Source organism: Schistocerca gregaria, chromosome 1, assembly GCF_023897955.1.
Source record: "Schistocerca gregaria isolate iqSchGreg1 chromosome 1, iqSchGreg1.2, whole genome shotgun sequence".
Classification (NCBI taxonomy): domain Eukaryota; kingdom Metazoa; phylum Arthropoda; class Insecta; order Orthoptera; family Acrididae; genus Schistocerca; species Schistocerca gregaria.
This window is the reverse complement of record NC_064920.1, coordinates 309686332-309708559: the sequence shown is the minus strand read 5'-3', so window position 1 is coordinate 309708559 and position 22228 is coordinate 309686332. Positions and strand designations below refer to the sequence as shown.

The window sequence follows — 22228 nt, the reverse complement described above, 5'->3', positions numbered from 1 at the left end:
GGCGCCCTCAGAGTTTCACCTTTTCCGATCTCTACCGAACAACCTTCAAGGAACTATCTTTCCACTAGAAAATGCGCTCCGAGCATGGCTCGACGAGTTCTTCGCTCCAAAACTATGTGATATCTACTGTTGCTGAATCTAAAAGTTACCCCAGCGTTAGTAGATTTTTCTAAATAGTGAATGATAATATTTTACTGGTGACTAAAGTCTCTTATTTGTATCTGTTGTGTTCATTAAACTTATGCAAAAACCCTACCTACTTATTCACCAACCCAATAAATAATTAACGATCTGGAGCAGGACGGCTATCCAACAGGCGTCATAAGGTATAGTAAAAAAAGATTGTCTCATTCCCTCTCCGTAACAAAGGTTTCAAATGAAGTTTGAATCTAAAATGAAACGAAATGAACGACCCAGAGACGAATATGCCATTATACGGCACTAATAATGGGACATCCCACCACAATTTAGGAAACTTTTATGCGCCAGTATGTATTTGCTTTTCAAGTCCCCATCTCCGAAATTTTGTTGTTCGCCTTTTCATTTCCTTTATGACGCTTTTCTGATTGCTTTCACGTGGAACAAAATACAACCTTCAGCGCTTTTCTCTTTATTCCACTCATCATTTAAATTTATATTCACCTTATTTCAAATTATAGCTTTCAGGCGTAAATGCATGTAGTTAAATTGCGTTGTTGTCTGTATGTTATTCGTGTTTCAGTACTATATGACTCTTCTTGTTAACGAGAAGTGTCAATGGTTCAAAGATTTAATATTAAAAGATTTGTCAATGAGAAGCAGGTATGGAACTTTCTTTAACACTCCAGTGGTCGCGTGTGATTTCCCAGATACAAAGCTACGTATTCTCGTACTTGCAAGCCCGCGCGTATGCGGACAAAACTCCCCCTCTCCTATTCCTCTACCTAGATGCAGGGCGAGTGTCAGTTCTGCGGTGGCCTTGTCCGCTTCAGTTTGATAGGTGTGGGCCGTTTTGTATCGCAGAGATACCACGCGACTATATTATCACGTAAGTGCATTGTGTCTGCTTTCCGATTCTGATGCTTGATGTAAGCCGTTTATACAGTCATGTCTCTCATTTGTAGTCATTTACCAGCCGATACAATACCGTAGCCGAATAAGTACGGGTATCTCATAGATGCAACGCGACTATATCTGTTACGCCTGATATATGTACTGTGTTTATGGCTATCTATGAATGTTTCTGGATGATAATGTACTATCGTCGATTTGTTACAGGTCAATATGGACACTGGACCAAAATATATCAACAATCCTTCTGACATCGAAAACATATGGCGGATGTGACATGAGTACTAATGACATTTCGAGTTTCTCGGGTTCCCAGAAACCAAGCCTACGCCACACAGTGTGCGATGTACCAGAAGAAGGCTGTGACACGGATGCGGAGGAAACAATCGACTAACGTTGGGACATTTCGGAAACGGAGCAAATCGACACGAATGTGTCATCTGAGGGGGAAGAGGACTGTGAATTCTGTTTGCCATGACAAAAAGGGCAAAAAAGTCTTCGACTCCATTTCTTGGAAAAAAAAACTCCTTATCGAAAAGGGGGAAACATAACCAACTTAGGAAAACCCCGGGCCCGATCGGTAGAGCTCGGGATATACAATTTTAGATACGTGGGCATGTTTATTTGATGGCAACATGTTGGACATCATTGTACGTTCCACACAACAATATATCGATTCCGTGAAAGATCATTATTCACGGGAAAGAGACGTCAAACCTACTGATGAAACAGAGTTGAAAGCATTAATTGGGCTTTTATATATTACTGGACTCTAAAAATCTGGGAAATTAAACCTCGAGGATTTATGGTCTAACAACGGATTCGGGATTGAGATTTTCCGGCTCACCATGAGTCTCATGCGGTTACGTTTGTTACTTCGGGTTCTGAGGTTTAACAACAGAGAAATACGAGAACAGCGAAAAGCTGTAGTTCGTCTTACCACTGTTCGGGACATTTTTCATAAATCTGTACTGAACTGCCAACAATGTTATTGAGTAGGAGAAGATGTTAAATAGGCAAAAAGTTAGAGGCCTTCAGAGGCAGGTGTAATTTCATCTAGTATATATCTTCCAAGCCCGTACAATACTGACTGAAGAATTTGAAAGAGAGTATTCCAGTCAACATTGTCAAAAGCTTTCTCTAAGTCTACAAATGCTAGAAACGTAGGTATGTCTATCCTTAATCTTTCTTCTAAGATAAGTCGTAAGGTCAGTATTGCCTCACGTGTTCCAGTATTTCTACGGAATCCAAACTGATCTTCCCGGACGCCGGCTTCTACTAGTTTTTCCATTCGTCTGTAAAGAATTCGTGTTAGTATTTTGCAGCAATGGCTTATTAGACTGATTGTTCGGAAATTTCACATCTGTCAACACCTGCTTTTTTTTTGGGATTGGAATTATTATATTCTTCTTGAAGTCTGTGGGTATTTCGCCTGTTTCATACATCTTGCTCACCAGATGGTAGAGTTTTGTCAGGACTGGCTCTCCCAAGGCCGTCAGTAGTTCCAATGGAATGTTGTCTACTCCGGGGGCCTTGTTTCGACTCATGTCTTTCAGTGCTCTGTCAAACTCTTCGCGCAGTATCGTATCTCCCACTTCATCTTCATCTACATCATCTTCCATTTCCATAATATTGTCCTCAAGTACATCGCCCATGTATAGACCCTCTATATACTCTTGATGTTCGTACAAGTGGTTCTCTTATCTCCAAAGGTCTCTTTAATTTTCCTGTAGGCAGTATCTATCTGACCCCTCGTGAGATAAGCCTCTATGTATGTGCTGTAGCTAATATTCAATACATAACTGGTTTGTTCTTGTTTTGTTTACGTATTCTCTCCAACATCTGGGGTTAATTGAAGGTAATGGTGTAAGGACGGTCCTGTATCTCGCAAATACAACGCTATCTCCAATGTTTCTTCTAGTGACGCGACCAGTGGAGTGTTAAACTTTTAGTTTCTTTTTACCTCTCAATGCTTTCACCTGTTACTCACTACTTGATATTTAAGTAAATAAGCATATGATATTTCACATGTAGTCTTTTATGTTTACAGCAGAATACGTACCCATGTACTCCTCGATAGATTTCAAAAACTGTGTTCAGAAATTTTAGTTCTTTTTTCTAAACATCTCCGACCTCAGAAAAAGCATGGTAAATAATAATTTCTGCTAATATGTCCTCTGCATGGGACCTATTTTCCGTAATTTGTTTTAAACTCACTAAGATGGTTAAATTACTTCTGTTTTTAGGACTCATTTTCCAGAGACTCATTCCTCGGCACAGGCTGCATATCGAAAAACCAGTCCAAAGTTGGAAGCTTTACTTTTCTATTCACTCGATTAAAATCGGTCTCGGCCCGAAGAAACTAATCATCGTGTGAATAAAAGAGTAAAATTTGCAACTTTGAATTGGTTTAAAAGAAGTTGCTCACCCACATCTACTTCAGAATGCTGGAAGCTCGTAAACAGGTTGCATATTTCGTATTGAGATTCTTCGTACTGTTGCACAGGTTTTGTCACAGCTGGTTCAAGGCTGAATTCCTTGAAGTTGTCAAAAGGTGGTAGCCACACACAACACGTGTAGGTCACCATTCTTCGGACTGGTCTGCTGCGACCAGACACGAATTCCTCTCTTCTGCGAACCTCTTCACTTGATAGCACCTGCATCCAGAGTACTCAACTGTCTCTTTTCCCTACAATTTTTTACCCTCTACAACTCCCTCAAGTACTATGGACGTCATTCCTGTCAGGGCTTTTCACTTGTTCCTCTCCTGCCTGATTCTGCGGAGAATCCCTTCACATATTATCAGTCCATTTAATTTTCAATATCCTTCTTCAGCAGCACATCTCAAACGCATCGATATTCCTTTTTTTCCAGTTTTCACCTCATCCGTGATTCACTTCCATACATACTGTGCTCCAAATGCACGTTATCAGAAATTTCTTCCTCAAATTAATGCCTATGTTTGGCAGGAATGCCCTCTTTGACTGCCCTAATCTACTATTTGTATCCTCCGTGGTTCGTCTATTATGCTTTATTTTGCTTCCAACGCATCAGAATGCCTTGATTTCTTCTGCTTCGTGGTCCAAACCTTTGATGTAGAGTGTATTGCTAATCTCATTTCTGATCTCATTATTTCCGTCTTCCTTCGATTTACTCTCAGTCCCTGTTACATGCTCATTAGACTGTTCATTCCATTCAATATATTCTGAAAGTCTCCCTCACTTTCGTTGAGGCTAGTAATGTCATCAATGAATTTTATCATGGATATCCATACACATGAATTTTAATCGCACTTTTAAACATTCCTTTTATTTCCGTCTTTGCTTCCTCGATGTACAGACTCAACAGACGCGGCGAAAGACTACGCCCCTGGCTTTCAGCGAATAATTATTTCTTGGTCTGTCATTCTTATTTTTCCCGCTGGTTTGTAGCACATATCGTGTACTACCCGTCTTTTGCTATAGCTTATTTTCCTGAGAAAGACTGGACGAACCCCTGAGACCAGTACACCAGTAACTGCCATGGTTACGGTAATCTCTTTACATTCACGAATAAAACAAGCAGAGAATCTTGATGATCGACAGTGAATTTCTACTACATAAAATCAAGCTAATAGATCATTAACGGGAAGTTTAATAACCATCTCCTCGCAAACTCTGAATGTACTCTTCTAAGGATAAATAAACCAATAACAGTAGCTGTATTAAATTAGCCAGATAAATGCAGTGAAATAACAGCTATTAACGATACTGGCTGCGCAGCCAAGAAACATTGATTGCCCAAATCCATTAACATGCGGAAGCGAAGTGCGGACGATCATCGCATCATATTAAAGGCACGCCTAGAGCAGGCTAAGCAAACGGAACCTTAACTATACGAGCAAATAATAGCCGGTGTTCCCTAATTATTTTCTTTGCTGCTGAGACGTTAAACATTATACAGCAGCACTTACTGCAGCGTTCAAGAACTTAACGAATGGCGTTACGAAATTAAAAAGTCATATCAGATTCCCATATGAGGAACTATTTGCTAGGAAATGCCACATTACCTCATTAGAAGACCTTTAAGTCATCTTTTTCTCTAGGTTAGATGCGCCAGTCGCAACTGCCTTGAGTTCCAAATTACTTTGATTGTGCACATTGAGTGACAAAGTGACAACATAGTCCTACCAGTGAAACTATATGGTTCGAGAGACCGCTTCAAGTCTCAAATCACTCTCAAATCAGATATACAGAGTCGTCCATTTATCATAGCTGGGCCAAATATCTCACGAAATAAGCGTCAAACGAAGAAACTACAAATAACGAAACTCGTCTAGCTTGAAGGGGAAACCAGATGGCGTTAAGGTTGGCCCTCTAGATGTAGCTGCCATAGGTCAAAACGATATCAACTGCTGTTTTCTAAATAGAAACCACCATTGTTTATTACATATTCGTGTAGTACGTAAAGAAATATGAACGTTTTAGTTGGAGCAATTTTTTCGCTTTGTGATATATGGCACTGTAATAGTCACAAACGTATGGCTCACAATTTTAAACGAACAGTTGCTAACAGGTAGGTTTTTTAAATTAAAATACAGAACGTAGGTACGTTTGAACATTTTTTTTAGGTTCTTACAATGTGATACATGTTCCTTTGTGTACTTATCATTTCTGAGAACGCTTGCTGTTACAGCGTGATTACCTGTAAATACCACATTAATGCAGTAAATGATCAAAATGATGTCCGTCAACCTCAATGCATTTGGCAATACGTATATCGACATTCCTCTCAACAGCGAGTAGTTCGCCTTCCGTAATGGTCGCACATGCATTGACAATGCGCTGACGCATGTTGTCAAGCGTTGTCGGTGGATCACGATAGCAAATATCCTTCAAGTTTCTCCACAGAAAGAAATATGGGGACGTCAGATCCGGTAAACGTGCGGGCCATGGTATGGTGCTTCGATATCCAATCCACCTGTCATGAAATATTCTCTTCAATACCTCTTCAACCGCTCGCGAGCTACTTGCCGGACATCCAAATGTTGGAAATACATCGCCACTCTGTTATGCAATCAAACATCTTGCAGTAACATCGGTAGAACATTCCGTAGGAAATCAGCGTACATTGCACCATATAGAGTGCCATCGATAAAATGAGAGGCAATTATCCTTCCTCCCATAATGCAGCATCATACATTAACCCGCCAAGATCGCTGATGTTCCACTTGTCGCAGCCATCGTGGATTTTCCGTTGCCCAGTAGTGCATATTATGCCGGTTTACGTTACCGCTGTTGGTGAATGACGCTTCGTCGCAAAATGGAACGCCTGCAAAAAACCTGTCATCGTCTTGTAATTTCTCTTATGCCCAGTGTCAGAACTGTACATGACGTCCAAAGTCGTTACCATGCAATTCCTGGTGCACAGAAATATGGTACGGTTGCAGTCGATGTTGATGTAGCATTCTCAACACCGACGTTTGTGAGATTCCCGATTGTCGCGCAATTTGTCTGCTACAGATGTGTGGATTCGCCGCGACAGCAGCTAAAACACCTACTTGGGCATCATCATTTGCTGCAGGTCGTGGTTGACGTTTCACATGTGGCTGAACACTTCCTGTTTCCTTAAATAACGTAACGGTCCGGACACTTGGATGATGTCGTCCAGGATACCTAGCAGCATACATAGCACACGCCCGTTGGGCATTTTGATCACAATAGCCATACATCAACACGATATCGACCTTTTCCACAATTGGTAAACGGTCCACTTTAATGCGGGTGATGTATCACGGAGCAAATACCGTCCACACTGATGGAATGTTACGTGATACCTCGTACAACGTTTGTGACTATTACAGCGCCATCTATCACAAGGCGAAAAAATTGGTCCAACTAAAACATCAAGCATATACATCTCACGGAATAAGCATCAAACGAAAAATCTACGAAGAACGAAACTCATGTAGCTTGAAGGGGGAAACCAGATGGTGCTACAGTTGGCCCGCTAGATGGCGCTGCCATAGGTCAAACGGATATCAACTGCGTTTTTTTTAAAAATAGGCACCCCCAGACTCAAGCGACGAATGAAAATTTGTACCGAGGCTAGAATTTGAACTCGGGTCTCGAGCTCACTAGGTCGAAGTGCTGGACATTACGGCACAGCTACACGGACTAACATAGCGGAAGCGTAAATGGGAATTTGGTCCCGAGGAGGGAGGCATGCTAGGGTAGTCTGTGCAGTTGTGCACATCTGCCTAGTGCGCAGGACATCTACATTCGAATCCTGGACTTGGTACAAATTTTCATTGGCTCGTTTAGTCTTCATGTACACAACATAGTCCTTCAAGAAAATACTGAAGTAGCCATAAAGTAATAACACCTAACTTTCCAGAAAATCTTGTCACATGTACAAAATACACATGAAGAAATGTATAAAGAAAGTAGAAATTTTAAATACTGTTCCTACTTAATTCCACTCAAGTTTCTAAACAAAAAATAATAAGCAAATAAATTCTGTTTTTTTTATATAATGACTTCGCCGATAGTGAAAATGTTTTGAGTAGTGCCAGTTTATATTGGTAGGTTTGTTTGTTTATTACATGTGACACATATAGCTAGCAAGACTGATACTGACTCAATTTACAAACAATGTGATCATGATTAGGTTGTGTTTGTGGTTGCATGCCGGCCATTTACAGAAAACTAAACAGCACGGGGGCCTAAATTCAACAGAAATTAATGCTACACTTGAAATCCAAATAAAGTCGAAGAAAATATTACACTCCATGTGCTACTAATGTTTAACTGAATATTCTTCCATCGGATGTAAGCAGCTGTCTAGAAGAAATGCAGATTATATTTCAAATTTGCTTTCCTAAGAAACATTACATTAGTGGGAAAACCCTCAAAGATTCTCGTCGTTGCTTACTGAACTCCTCTCTGAAATTCTGACAGCTTTAGTAAGCCTAATAAGTAACAAAAATCATTTTTTTCTTCTATTTCTGTCGCTGGGGGGGGGGGGGGCTTAGCAGTCTTGTCAAATTGCGATAGGTTACTTATGACGAATTCTATTGGCGAATATGTGCATGTAACAATTTTTCAATGCGTATAGATAGAACTTTTGCCTGGAGAAAGTACAGTTTATTTGCACACGAAAATTCCTCTTCTGTCTTTCTCTTGGTGACGGTTAGGCAATAATTAATGTTCAAGTTTTTTTCTTTACAATGACCGAGCGGTTCTAGGCACTTCAGTCTGGGACCGCGCGACCGCTACTCTCGCAGATTCGAATCTTGCCTTGGGCATGGATGTATGGGATGTCCTTAGGTTAGCTAGGTTTAAGTAGTTCTAAGTTTTAGTGGACTGATGACCCTAGAAGTTAAGTCCCACAGTGCTCAGAGCCATTTGAACCATTTTTTTTTTTTTTTTTTTTTTTTTTTTTTTGCTGAATGCAGTGTCCGAGCAGTAGCCACGTGGGAGACATGGCATTAAGCGGCGTATCCGCACAAGGGAGAGAGCGCCGCTTGCTTTCGACGACATTGTGCCAGCTAAACCCAAAGGAAGTACTGTACTTTATTTCCAAATCACGACCCTCTTCGCTTGGTTCACTACTCAAATTTTGATACAAGGTGCTTCGTTTAAATGACCATCTCCATTAAATCTATAATGTCAGCATTTTACGTATGAGCGATTTAGTTTTATGCTCTTCTGGCCTGTCGTTTTCTGAGCTTCAGAAAGGTGGGAACAGCTCGGTGAAAAAGCTCGGTGATGTATGGGAAAAATGTTGCGTAACTATAACTTATCATTTCCTTTCAGTACGTCGTTTTTTTATGTAAACATCGAAAAGCCCTGATGGTGCACTTAGAATGCCTAACTCCTTCGAGAGGAGGCTACACGATGACTGTGGATGAACATCACATTAAAATTATCACTGAGCGTTTCAGTTCAATCAGTACTGTCTTCCCAATGATGATTTTCTGCCAAAATTAAACCGTTAGACTTTAAGGAGTCTAAGTATGGGAAATGTTTTTAAGATGTCTATTTGTTAGTTTCCAAATTCAGCAATTATGCGAAGAATAAAAGTTGATCAAGCTCAGAAACACGTTGCTTCCTTTTCGAATTGTCATCAGTATATACACTATCAATTTCAAGAATTCTCCTATTCATATGCTGTATACAATTTTACTATTGAAATATTTCTTGTAAGGAAATGAACACACTTTTTATCCGAAATTGAAGACGAGTGTATTTGGAGAGAACCACTAATTCATTCTTTGAAAACCTATATTAATGATTTCTTCATAATTTAAAAAATGAAACATATGGACACACATATCAAAATTGTACATCGTAACACACAGGCACACAATCACACTGCAATGTCATTTAATTGCAGTTTGTAAAAAATAAACTTGTTACATAGTTGCATTAAACGAAATATTGAAGAAAATTAAACTCTAGCGTAGCCAAAAAGTTGACCTAAAGAGTGTTTCAGCCAGTTTCATGAAACTAAAGCGAAATGCTGTCTCCCGACCTTTCTCGGATCAGTTTCGAAACTCCATATTATTTACTGTCACTCTTGCTTCGTGATGCGTGAGACAGACACACAAATGTGAGTTTTTAGGTGCTCTATACGCAAATACACGGTCATATAAAAAAGTTTCCACAGATATGTTTATTTGTGGAGTGTATATTTTATTCAGAAAATGCAAAATGCACGCAGAGAGGATTACTCGCTACATAAAACAACTGACCACCAGCTGCATTCCGAATTAAATGATACAGTTTTCACGCTCAAAACGCTTTCTATTATTCGGCACCAGTGGCTTGCAATCTACAGATGGAAGCACCGTTACATATTTTATAAAATGGATAAACGTAGTGCTGAGCCTGAGCATCAGTTCAGAAATATTCTTCACGTAGTTGCCAACGCTAATTTCTATCTTGTAGCTTCAATATGCAAGATGTTCATAATTAAAGTTCCAGCTTCAAACCGCTGTAGAAAGAGAACTACAGCTCGGAATGACATCACATTTGAACAGCATGTTATTAATGTGAGGGTAAACGCCATTAAAATTAAAAAAATAACGAAAAATATTACCAATACATGGCGCTGTAAGTCTCATAACGAAAATGGAGTCGGCTACAAATGACACTTGAATCGCATTATAGCGTCTATGGTCTGAATTGCACATTACACCATCCGTACTGTTCAATGTGAGTAATTGCACAAGTTCGGCAGTCAACAGTAGCGACGCTGTTAGTTAGGTAAGCCCATCCACCACAGCAAGGCCAGACCACATCGGTTGGAAACAAAATTGGTTTATAATTGTCCTGAGATTCAAAACTGCATAAAAAGCGAGTTCATATAGGGTTTTAATTGTCCTGGGATGAAAAACAGCATAAAAATCAAAATAACATCGGTTTTTAATTGTCATGAGACTGGTGCAAGACATGTTCAATATGCTGTCCATCGGCTTCTTCTACAAGTTGAATCGAGAAACAGCATATTCCACAACAGACCGGAATTCCTTAGGGTCCACGTTCAGAATGCATTGCGCAATGATTTCCTTCAGTTCAGCTACCTTCGTAATTGGAGCACTGAACACAACATTTTTCAGATAACCCCACAGCCAGAAGTCACACAGATTACCATTAGCGAATCTGAATGGACATGCTGTAGGGAAATGACGCCTGATAATTCTAGAATTTCCGAAGGACCTCTGCAACAGCAATGCGCGGGGGAGAACATCTCTATAAAAGTGATCCTACCCACGCATCGAATTCATGTCGGTTGATGCGTGTTCGAATTTTCCGTTACCCATATCGTATTCTGCACTTCTGTGTATTGACACCTCCTTGAAGATTAAAATGAGCTTCTTGTGTCCACGGAATGTTCTACGTCCATTCATTGTGCACTTCCATGCGAGCAAGAAATCCCAGAGCAAACGTTTGTCTTGATCGCAGAGCAACAGGAAACAACTCCTGAACATGGGTTATTTTGTACGGATAGCGATTCAGGATGTTTAGTCGGCTTTTATGTAACATGCTCACAGGCATGTCGAACGTTTGTGCATTTCCCTATGCACTGCATGTTTGCACACCGCCTCTCAACCCCTACTGAAATGGTGTTGTCACATCTTCGGCAGACGTCGGATCAACTGCTTTTCTCCCTCTGCCACATTGCACTTCAGAAGAACTTGCCTTTTCGAACTCTGTAATCATTTTCTCCAGACCCTTACCAAATCTCGAACCATTGCCTTTTTCATACGCTTGAATGCCCGGGACTTCTGCAGGGCTACTGGCGCACAGTCACCGTTCTTGTAAACGAGCTTTACCAGAAGCGCGCAGTTTTTCGTGGAGACCGTTATGTTGGGCTTCGCAGACGCAAACTGGGGAACAGCAGTGTGCTGCACATCTGTTCAGGCTCATATTCTGACGCTTACAGCGCCCTCTATTAAATTTGATGTCATTCTGAGCAACAGTATCCTTCCTACAGTTTTTTGAAACTGGAAATTTAATTATAGATAACCTGTATATGTGTGTACAGCATCGTTGTATCAGTATTATGAGTGACATATGTTCGCAAAGTGTGAGTAGTCGACTTAGGGGGCAACACATCCGGCCGCTTCTCAGAATCCTCAGTCTGGTCATATGTACACCGTAACAACGCGGAAGTGTGTCTAGGAAACGTTGTCATTCTTAACGAGCTGCTGCACCCCAATATCGTGTTATAGTGTTGTCGCCATGGAAGCTCAGTGTGTTCTGTAACATGGCTGGCTGCCCTTCGTAATAAAAAATAAATAAAAATAAAAATAAATCTTGAGTGATATGTTCAACGATGAAATTGAAAGGGAGTAATGTCACGTCTGCCAAGACCAAACAACGAGAACAATGACGAAAAAATTGAAGTAGTAAACCCATTGCAGGTATGAAGTAGGGCGACTTCGAGACCCCTCGACGGCTTGCGTTTCTAAATCATCTTTCGGGTGCCTGCTAGTGTTCTACCTCAGGGAACCTGATAGATAATTCATGTCAACACACCAGTAATAGCAAAAACGTCCAGAAATAATTCCATCGAACGGCTCGTGGCTGCGTCAAGATGGGAAAAGTTCACACTCGATAGTTTCCTCGCTCTATAGTGCCCACCGGCGACCGCCTGCCGACCTTATCCCACCCGCTGCCTAATGCCAGGCGTCGTCCGAACACACGAACGCGACGCGGCGCTACCAGTGTGTTATCAACTGCCAGTTTACTATTTGCAGTCCCAATATTTATCTTGCTGTTACAAATTGGATGTTTAATGCTTGCGACTTACGAACGTTGTTCAAGAGTTGTAAAAAAGAGTCGCAAGTGGAGAAAGGTGTAACATTTGAGACACATTGTTCGCTAAATGTTTAATGGAGAGGTGTAGGAAGCAGAGGGAGCTCGGAGCCTTTGTGCTGTTTGTGGGGTGAGTGCTTTTGGGGAAACTGGTCGGAAAAAGGTTTTCTTGTTTCAAGGAAGATCGTTCTGGCATGAATGATTTTTCCACGTTCAGAAAGTCTCGGTAATATATGTGGTAAACTGCGACGATTCGAACGTCGTACGACATTTCCATTCAACAGAAAGGTTCAGAAGCCTGGACGCGCTAACTCAGAGCAACAAAATTCAAAGCAGTGATTATTACTGCATTATTGCTTGAACATCATCTGTTCACTCATTGAAAATTCCTATGTAGTATTGTTGCTGGTGATATGTTGATGTCTCAATGTTAATATCTTAAGAGGACAGAAAATGCTGAGCCCTAAAAATGACATATACGTGGGAAAAGGGCAATCTGAACATAAAATTTTGTATCTGATGCCTCAAAAAGACTGTTGTGCACTACGAATCCGTTTGCAAGAATGTACCTATCACAGCTGCTATTTGTTGCCTACAACTACACCTTTTGGTCTTAATGTAAGAAAAACTGTCTTCAACACCGCATCACCTGTTGCTACTACACTTAATAAGAGCCAAAGAAACTGTTATACCTGCTTAATATCGTCTCGCATCCCCGCGAACACACAGAAGCGCCGCAACACGACGTGGCATGGACTCGACCAATTCCTGAAGTATTACTGGAGGGAACTGACACCATGAATCCTGCAAGGCTGTCCACAAATCCGTAAGAATAGGAGGGGATGGAGATCTCTTCTCAACAGCACGTTGCGAGGCATCCCAGATAAGCTCAATACTGGTGAGTTTGGTGGCCATCGGAAGTGTAAACTCAAAAGAGTGTTCCTGAAGTCACTCTGTAGCGATTTTGGATGTTTGGGATGTCGCACTGTCCTGCTGGAATTGCCGAGGTCCGTCGGAATGCGCAACGGACATGAATGGATACTGGTGATCAGACAAGATGGTTACGTACGTGTTGCCTGTCAGAGTGGTGTATAGACATATCAGGGGTTCCATATCACTCCAACTGCACACGCCCCATTACAGAGCCTCCACCAGCTTGAAACGGTCCCCTGCTGACTTGCAGTTCCATGGATTCATTAGGTTGTCTCCTTACCCGAGCACGTCCATCCGCTCGATACAATTTCAAATGAGAATCGCCCGACCAGGCACCATGTTCCCAGTCGTCAACCGTCCAATATCGGTGTCGACGGTCCCAGGTCAGGCGTGAAGCTTTGTATCATGCTGTCATCAAGGGTACACGAATGCGTCTTCGGCTCCGAACTCCATATCGATGACCTTTGGTTGGATGGTTCCCACGACGACACTTGTTGATGGTCCAGCACTGAAATCTGCAGCAATCTACGGAATGTTTGCACTTCTGTCACTTAGAATGATTCTGCTCAGTGGTAGTTGGACCAGTTCTTGTATGATATTTTTCTGGCAGCAGTGATGTCGGAGATTGGATGTTTCACCGGATTTCTGATATTCACGGTATACTCGTGAAATAGTCGTGCGTGAATATCCACACTTCATCGCTACCTCGGGGATGATGTGTCCCATTGTTCGTGCGCCGACGATAACACCACGTTCAAATTCACTTAAATCTTGAAACTTCCCGGCAGATTAAAACTGTGTGCCCGACCGAGACTCGAACTCGGGACCTTTGCCTTTCGCGGGCAAGTGCTCTACCAACTGAGCTACCGAAGCACGACTCACGGCCGGTACTCACAGCTTTACTTCTGCCAGTATCCGTCTCCTACCTTCCAAACTAGTTCTGCATGTTTCGCAGAAGAGCTTCTGTAAAGTTTGGAAGGTAGGAGACGGATACTGGCAGAAGTAAAGCTGTGAGTACCGGCCGTGAGTCGTGCTTCGGTAGCTCAGTTGCTAGAGCACTTGCCCGCGAAAGGCAAAGGTCCCGAGTTCGAGTCTCGGTCGGGCACACAGTTTTAATCTGCCAGGAAGTTTCATATCAGCGCACACTCCACTGCAGAGTGAAAATCTCATTCTGGGAACATCCCCCAGGCTGTGGCTAAGCCATGTCTCCACAGTATCCTTTCTTTCAGGAGTGCTAGTTCTGCATGTTTCGCAGAAGAGCTTCTGTAAAGTTTGGAAGGTAGGAGACGGATACTGGCAGAAGTAAAGCTGTGAGTAGCGGCCGTGAGTCGTGCTTCGGTAGCTCAGTTGGTAGAGCACTTGCCCGCGAAAGGCAAAGGTCCCGAGTTCGAGTCTCGGTCGGGCACACAGTTTTAATCTGCCAGGAAGTTTCATATCAGCGCACACTCCGCTGCAGAGTGAAAATCTCATTCTTCATTTAAATCTTGATAATCTGCCATTGTAGCAGCAGTAACCGATCTAAACACTGCGCCACACACTTGTTGTCTTACATAGGCGTTGCCAACCGCAATGCAGTATTCTGCCTGTTTACATAGTTTCATTGGTGCTTCAGTGTATAAGGTAAAGTTTTTTCACAATCAAAACTAACCAGGACTTTCTCTTAAAAGTCATCCCTCACACAGTTATTCTTCTGGTATTATGCACTGAAATTTTTACCATTCTCGCTCATTATCGAACACATTACCTTACTAGATGCAAATTCACTTCAAGGTTTGACTACATATTTAATTCAGATCTAGTATAATTTTGTAGGCGTAGAATCGATAAACTACCTGGTTGCCGCCAGACTGTTTCAGATATTGTGAGAGAATAGTCTGTTGATTAAGTTGTCTTCGATGTAAAGTCATAGAAAATGCTGTTAGATTATACACTGAAATAATACAAATGAAATGCTGCTTACCATGGAAACCATACACCGAAAGTCTATTGTAACAGAAGATAAAGCAACTGTAACAGTGGTTGAACCTATACAGACACGAATTAGCAAGATATTAGTCACACTGAGCTTCAAAACGGTCTGTGTTCACTTGCTGTCAGGAGTTATAGAAATGTGGCAGTTCATAAATAAAATAAATAAGATTTCCTTGTTTATCTGGGTGCCTGTAGCTCTGTAACAAAACCTGACAAATATATTGCCTTCATTGAGGCTGGAAACACTAGCCAAACCAGCGTTTGTTTTACAGGCAACCAAATTGCCTCAGAGCTAGCCAAGACCTACAATATAGGTTGTCACCCTTATTGCCCCAGCTGTGGCTACTACCGCTAAATCGCAATGTAAAAGACGAGGTTAGTTGCACTTCTCACGTGGGACGACTTTACTGGAATCAAAACGGTAAATCGATGAACTTATTTCACACTTTTGTGCAAATCCACGGATTATTTAATGATAGTGATACTAACAGAACAAGTGAACTTAGTAGGATAATTCTGTGACCTCCAGGAAGTAACTTTTCGTTCACAGAATTGTTACATATACCTAGCGTTCTAATCAAGATTAAGCTATACTGCTAGACGATGTCATCCCTGAGTGGGTTACGAAGTGACTACAGATTCAGACTCAAAAGCTTAACTGCCTATGGTCGGAATACCAAAATTATATCTCATTGAGTATTATCCGCATTTCTCATACTAGATTTGGGGACTGGGGCGTAGTTAATATTAATATTCAGATGCACTGACTGCAAACTGAACGTCATATATCAAGAACTAACACCATTATTTGTGTTTTTCTGCCCTAAGTGTACTGAAAACTAAACTTATCACCAGGCGTGATTCATTTTTCTGGAGCACCTCCAGCGTTTATACTATCAACTTTATGAGTACGCAATACATTTTTTTATGATTATAGATTTAGGATATATTTTTCTTGAGATCGCTGTCATTGGCAATATCCCCAAAACAGCGGAATGAAGAGAGAAGAACATGGCATTGATTGCAAAACGTGAACATCCAGGGAGATTCCATAAGCTACGAGTAACAATTACAGTTTTGGTAAACCAGCTTTATTCTACGTTTGCCTCTACTACAGCAGTGTTCACATCCTTGGTGCCTCACTAGCTGTAACAGGTTTAACTTTCAGCGGCCTTTTGAGACCACATTTTCTGTCATTGCATGTGGTCTCAAGAAGCCGTTGAAAGTTAAAACTGTTACAGCTAGTGAGGCAGCAAGGGTGTGAACACTGCTGCAGTAGAGGCAAAGGTAGAATAAAGCCGGTTTACCAAAGCGTAAGAGAAACTGCAATCTACTCGTAACATAACCTTCTTTCAGCCGAAAATGCAATTTTCCAACGCAATGTCATTTAATGAGGACGGATTTTGCATCAAAGTTACATGTGCACACAAAACTAACGTGGAAGGATAATTCAGATCCAATCCTGGAAGTCCATCGACTATGAGGCAGCGGACAAATATTTCACAGATTGTATTTTGTGTGTAACTCTTTATGAGACAATACTGGCGATTTACGAACATTTGTCTTGCTGTCTTTGTAATAACACTTTAACGGCATCCTTTCTTTAGTCATTGGTTCGTGAAGTTCTTAATTCATGTCAAACACATGTGACTCAGAGTGCACCACCTAGTCCGCAGCTCGTGGTCGTGCGGTAGCGACCTCGCTTCCCACGCCCGGGTTCCCGGGTTCCATTCCCGGCGGGGTCAGGGATTTTCTCTACCTCGTGATGACTGGGTGTTGTGTGATGTCCTTAGATCAGTTAGGTTTAAGTAGTTTTAAGTTCTAGGGGACTGATGACCACAGATGTTAAGTCCCACAGTGCTCAGAGCCATTTGAACCATTTTGTAATAAATAAATAAACGAAATATTTCCAGTTTTGTTGAGGCATGTACGTGCCTCCGAATGCAGTCGCAGTGAAAAAGAGTATGATGCTTTAGGGATAAGTAAATTTAACGGTATAAAATAATGTAAGTGGAATACAACTTGTATAGCTCTGACTTTGAAGTGGACGAAACACTCTGACAGTATCATTTACACTACTGCCCATTAAAATTGCTACACCACGAAGATGATGTGCTACAGACGCGAAATTTAACCGACAAGAAGAAGATGCTGTGATGTGCAAATGATTAGCTTTACAGAGCATTCACACAAGGTTGGCGCCGGTGGCGACACCTATAACGTGATGACATGAGGAAATTTTCCAACCGATTTCTTATACAGAGACAGCAGTTGACCGTGTTGCCTGGTGAAACATTGTTGTGATGCCTCGTGTAAGGAGGAGATATGCGTACCATCATGTTTCCGACTTTGATAAAGGTCGGATTGTAGGCTATTGCGATTGCGGTTTATCGTATCGCGACATTGCTGCTCGCGTTGGTCGAGATCCAATGACTATTATCACAATATGGAATCGGTGGATTCAGGAGAGTAATACGGAACACTGTGCTGGATCCCAAAGGTCTCGTATCACTAGCAGTCGAGATGATAGGCATCTTATACGCAACGGATCGTGCAGCCACGTCTAGATCCCTCAGTCAACAGATGGGGACGTTTGCAAAACAACCATCTGCACAACCACTTCGACGACGTTTGCAGCAGCATGGACTATCAGCTCGGAGACCATGGCTGCGGTTACCCTTGACGCTGCATCACAGACAGGAGCGATTGCGATGGTGTACTCAACGACGAACCTGGGTGCACGAATGGCAAAATGTAATTTTTTCGGATAAATCCATGTTCTGTTTACAGCACCATGATGGTAACATCCGTGTTTGGCGACATTGCGGTGAATGAACATTGGTAACGTGGATTCGTCATGGCCTTACTGGCGTACCACCCGGCGTGATGGTATGTGGTGCCATTGGTTACACGTTTCGGTCACCTCTTGTTCACATTCACGGGAATTTGTACAGTGGACGTTACATTTCAGATGTGTTACGCCCCTATGGCTCCACCCTTCATTCGATCCCTGCGAAACCCGACATTTCAGCAGGATAATGCACGACCGCATGTTGCAGGTCCTGAACGGACCTTTCTGGATACAGAAAATGTTTGACTGATGCCCTCGCCACCACATTCTCCAGATCCCTCACCAATTGAAAACGTCTGGCCAATGGTGGCCGAGCAACTGGCTCGTCACATTACGCCAGTCACTACTCTTGATGAAACTGTGATATGTGTTCAAGTTGCATGGGCAGCTGTACCTGTATACGCCATCCAAGCTCTGTTTGACTCAATGCCCAGGTGTATCACGGCCGTTATTACGGCCAGAGGTGGTTGTTCTGAGTAGCGATTTCTCAGGATATATGCACCCAAACTGCGTGAAAATGTAATCACATGTCAGTTCTAGTATAATATGTTTGTCCTATGAATACTAGTTTGTCATCTGCATTTCTTCTTTTAATGGCCAGTAGTGTATGTTGTGACCACAATACTTCGCACCGTGTTTAGATGCTAGTGTGGGAGCTCGTAGAGAGCTCGTAGACACACAATAATTCATTTACCACTGCAGCTCCGAGACACCGCCCAACAGTGAACCTCTGCCATTTTTAAATGCAGCACGCATTGCGATGGTGGTGTTGGTGGTAGGTTCCTATGGGACCAAACTGCTGAAGTCATTGGTCCCTAGGCTTACACAATTTTATCTAAGTGAAACAATTTTTTTTTTAAAGACAACATACATACACCCATGCTCGAGGGAGGACTCGAATCTCCGACGGGGAGAGCCACGCGAACCCTGGCAAGGCGCCTAAGCCCGCACGACAACCCCACGCGGCTGCATTGCGATGGTGAACGAAACAATCTTAGAATATTGCTCACCCTGCAGTATCTTGTTTATATTTCATATTGAATGTTCTATTGTGCCATTAATTAGACAGACATGAAAAATATTGTCAGTTCAATAACGAGTCTATCGTTCTCATGATGACTGAAATTTAAACAGCAGTTGTACTGCTTCATACAAGGTATCTGTGTAGATAAAACTATGTGACAGTTCAGCGGTTTGGCTCTTTCTTTCTTTACGACTAATGGGGGACGTTCTTTTTTTTAATTTTTTTCTCAGACAAACAGACTTTATTTCCAGACGACCTTAAAATAAAATTTAAGAAAGAGGATCCTGACAACTGTATTTTATTAACAAAATAATGTGAAAAATACATGCTTTCTGTGGACATTATTGATTCATTATGATCTTTTTACTATCACATTCTGCCTTTTTGTAGGAAATTTAATGTGGTTAAATTTTGTACAGTGATATGTTTTCGCTGGAGGCCACGATTTTCGAGTTATTTAAGAGAAACAAACGAAATTGACCTTCAAACGCACGTCCACCCCGACATTGATCCCTCAGGAGTCGCGATGTCTTGTACGTTGTTCGTGGCACTTCTCCTCCCTGTATAACAATTTTCGATTACACGAACTATTCCCAATATTCGACTCTTCGTTCGCCATTCATCGGGCTATATCATTTTGAACGTTCCCCTGAGGGTTATGAAAGAAAAACGACTTATGTAAACGTTACGTTGAAACTAATTACATTGACAGCTCGATTCAGATTTAATTCTTGCAAGCACATTAGTTCCGTAGCCGGAACAGCTGACGAATACCGAGATGCAATCGTGTATTTTACGTCGTTCAAATTCATAGTGTCGTTAGGTAAACTTTACAGAAACGTCAGTACTACAACCTGTAAGTGCTCTACTAAGCCGGTGGCGTAAGAACACCAGTCAATGAAGACCAAAAAGGATTGAATTCTGGAAAAAAAAGGTTCAAATGGCTCTGAGCACTATGGGACTTAACATCTATGGTCATCAGTCCCCTAGAACTTAGAACTACTTAAACCTAACTAAGCTAAGGACATCACACAACACCCAGCCATCACAAGGCAGAGAAAATCCCTGACCCCGCCAGCAATCGAACCCGGGCGTGGGAAGCGAGAACGCTACCGCACGACCACGAGATGCGGGCTATTCGGAAAATAATTTGTGCAGTCGCAAATTTTTGTACAGTGGTTGGAGGGAATGCCATGAACGAATACTAGAAATTCTCACCTGTGAGGGGGGGGGGGGTTAAAGGGAGAGTGAGGGTGCGTTTGAAGGTGAGTTTTGTACTTTTTTTTTAATAACTTGAAAACTATGGCCTCTAGCGAAAACGTATCCCGGTACGAAATTTAACAACATTAAAATTCCTATAAAAAAGATTCTATTCATTTTTTTCTGAAGAACTAATATTTTGCGCGCAGCGAGCGTGAGAATACAAAAATTTCGTTTGTGGTTTTTGACGGCCAGAATTAACATTGCGGGTTGCATAAAACGACAGTGGTAGGGGCAGCTGAATCACTGTGTGTTCAGGGTGTTAGATATTTTTATTGGTGGCTGAGGACAGTGCACTGAACAATACTACATCAATATTAACTTCATTTTCAGACTAATAATTATAGCTATTAGATGTAGGGTGTTTGTAGGTTGGTCCATACCTTCAAGCACATGGTGGCTAGAATAAGTCATAAATATTTATTTTCCTCTGGGCAGTAGGGCAGGTGGTGAAGTATGGGCTTGCGGAAGTAAAATAATTAGTTTATACTGGTAGGCGAAGTCCACGTAGTGGTGCAGTTACGACTGTGCAGAAAACATCAGGTAGTAAATTATGTGGCGTGTTGGCGGGATGATTGTTAGACAGAGAGAAAAACAAGTAACACACTGGACTCAGTCCATATTAAGGTACCAATGAATAAAATATCTGCTGTTACGCACGTAACATCCTGTACATGTGATAGGAAACATAGAAGTGATTTATTGTGCGAGTGGTGCTAGGTGCGTGTATTTTGGTTTCAACAACTGGTAATTCCGCATCGCTTTGTGTGTGAAGAAGGATTGCCGTTGGTGTAAGGATAGGTCAGCTTAAGAATTTTACGTTAGCTGTTTGCCTCCAGTTGTCTTGACCTCTCTTGGTTTGACTGACCTCTCTAAACAGTTTAGCCCTAAGCTTCGAATCGGAAACACAGGCGCCCATCACCGGATACGAAGGCGGGGGTGCACAACGCCTACATCGAAGATGTGAATCAATGGGAGCGGAGTCGTTGTAGAAGGAACTTTCCCACGTTCAAACACACGTGCAAGCCAACCGCGAAACGATCACAATGTGTTTACGCGGGAATTTCTTGAAGCATGAATAAAGTTTGTAATGCCACACTCCGCTAGCTGGAGAACGTACATCCGAAAAGCTCTTCAGAGAAAGCCGCGGCAAAGAAGAGCTACGGAAAGAGAACACTTCACAGGGGAATTCTGTTTTGTTAGGTTCTTGGAGGAGTCGAGATAGCTCATTATTCGCTGTTCCTTTGAGTTGGTAGCCTTGCTAATGTCCGTCACTGCTGCCTCCTCCACGCTCTGCAATTAAAACGCTGAGTGTCTTCCCATCCGGTGAAAAGACACCGGATAGCGCCATCACACACGGGCTGCGCTGTGTCACCATTGCTGCTCAGCCACCAGAAGTCACCTGCTCAAAGCTTGACTCGCGTTTCTTCACTTCAGAAAGTAGTAATCTTTTTCTTTGACTAAGCCTTGTGCTTCTGTAGAACAGAGTTTGTTACTTCACGTAATACGCGTCTCTTCTTGCTCTGGTAGTGCGTCCTGGGAGATTCTTTCTCTATGAGCAGCCAGAGAATATTTGTTTTTATCAGCCAGTCACTCGACAATATAGATTCTGTCATGTGTTTGTGTCAATCTGTAATGGTTAACACATTTTATTATCAAAATACACCACTAGCCATTAAAATTGCTACACCAAGAAGATATGCAGATCATAAAAGGGTATTCATTGGACAAATTATTATACTAGAACTGACATGTGATTACATTTTCACGCAAATTGGGTGCATAGATCCTGAGAATTCAGTACCCAGAACAACCACCTCTGGCCGTAATAACGGC

The 22228-nt window shown here is 41.9% G+C and overlaps 1 protein-coding gene across 1 annotated transcript in view; it reads left to right on the top strand.

Annotated features, from left to right (window-relative positions):
- The first annotated feature begins 927 nt into the window (after nt 1-927).
- Nucleotides 928-22228, top strand: part of LOC126344954 (glucose dehydrogenase [FAD, quinone]-like) — a 125049-nt gene continuing 103748 nt past the window's right edge. The window contains exon 1 of the mRNA XM_050002067.1: nt 928-1027. Within this exon, the coding sequence (XP_049858024.1) occupies nt 928-1027 (100 nt within the window). The remainder of the gene's footprint in view (nt 1028-22228) is intronic.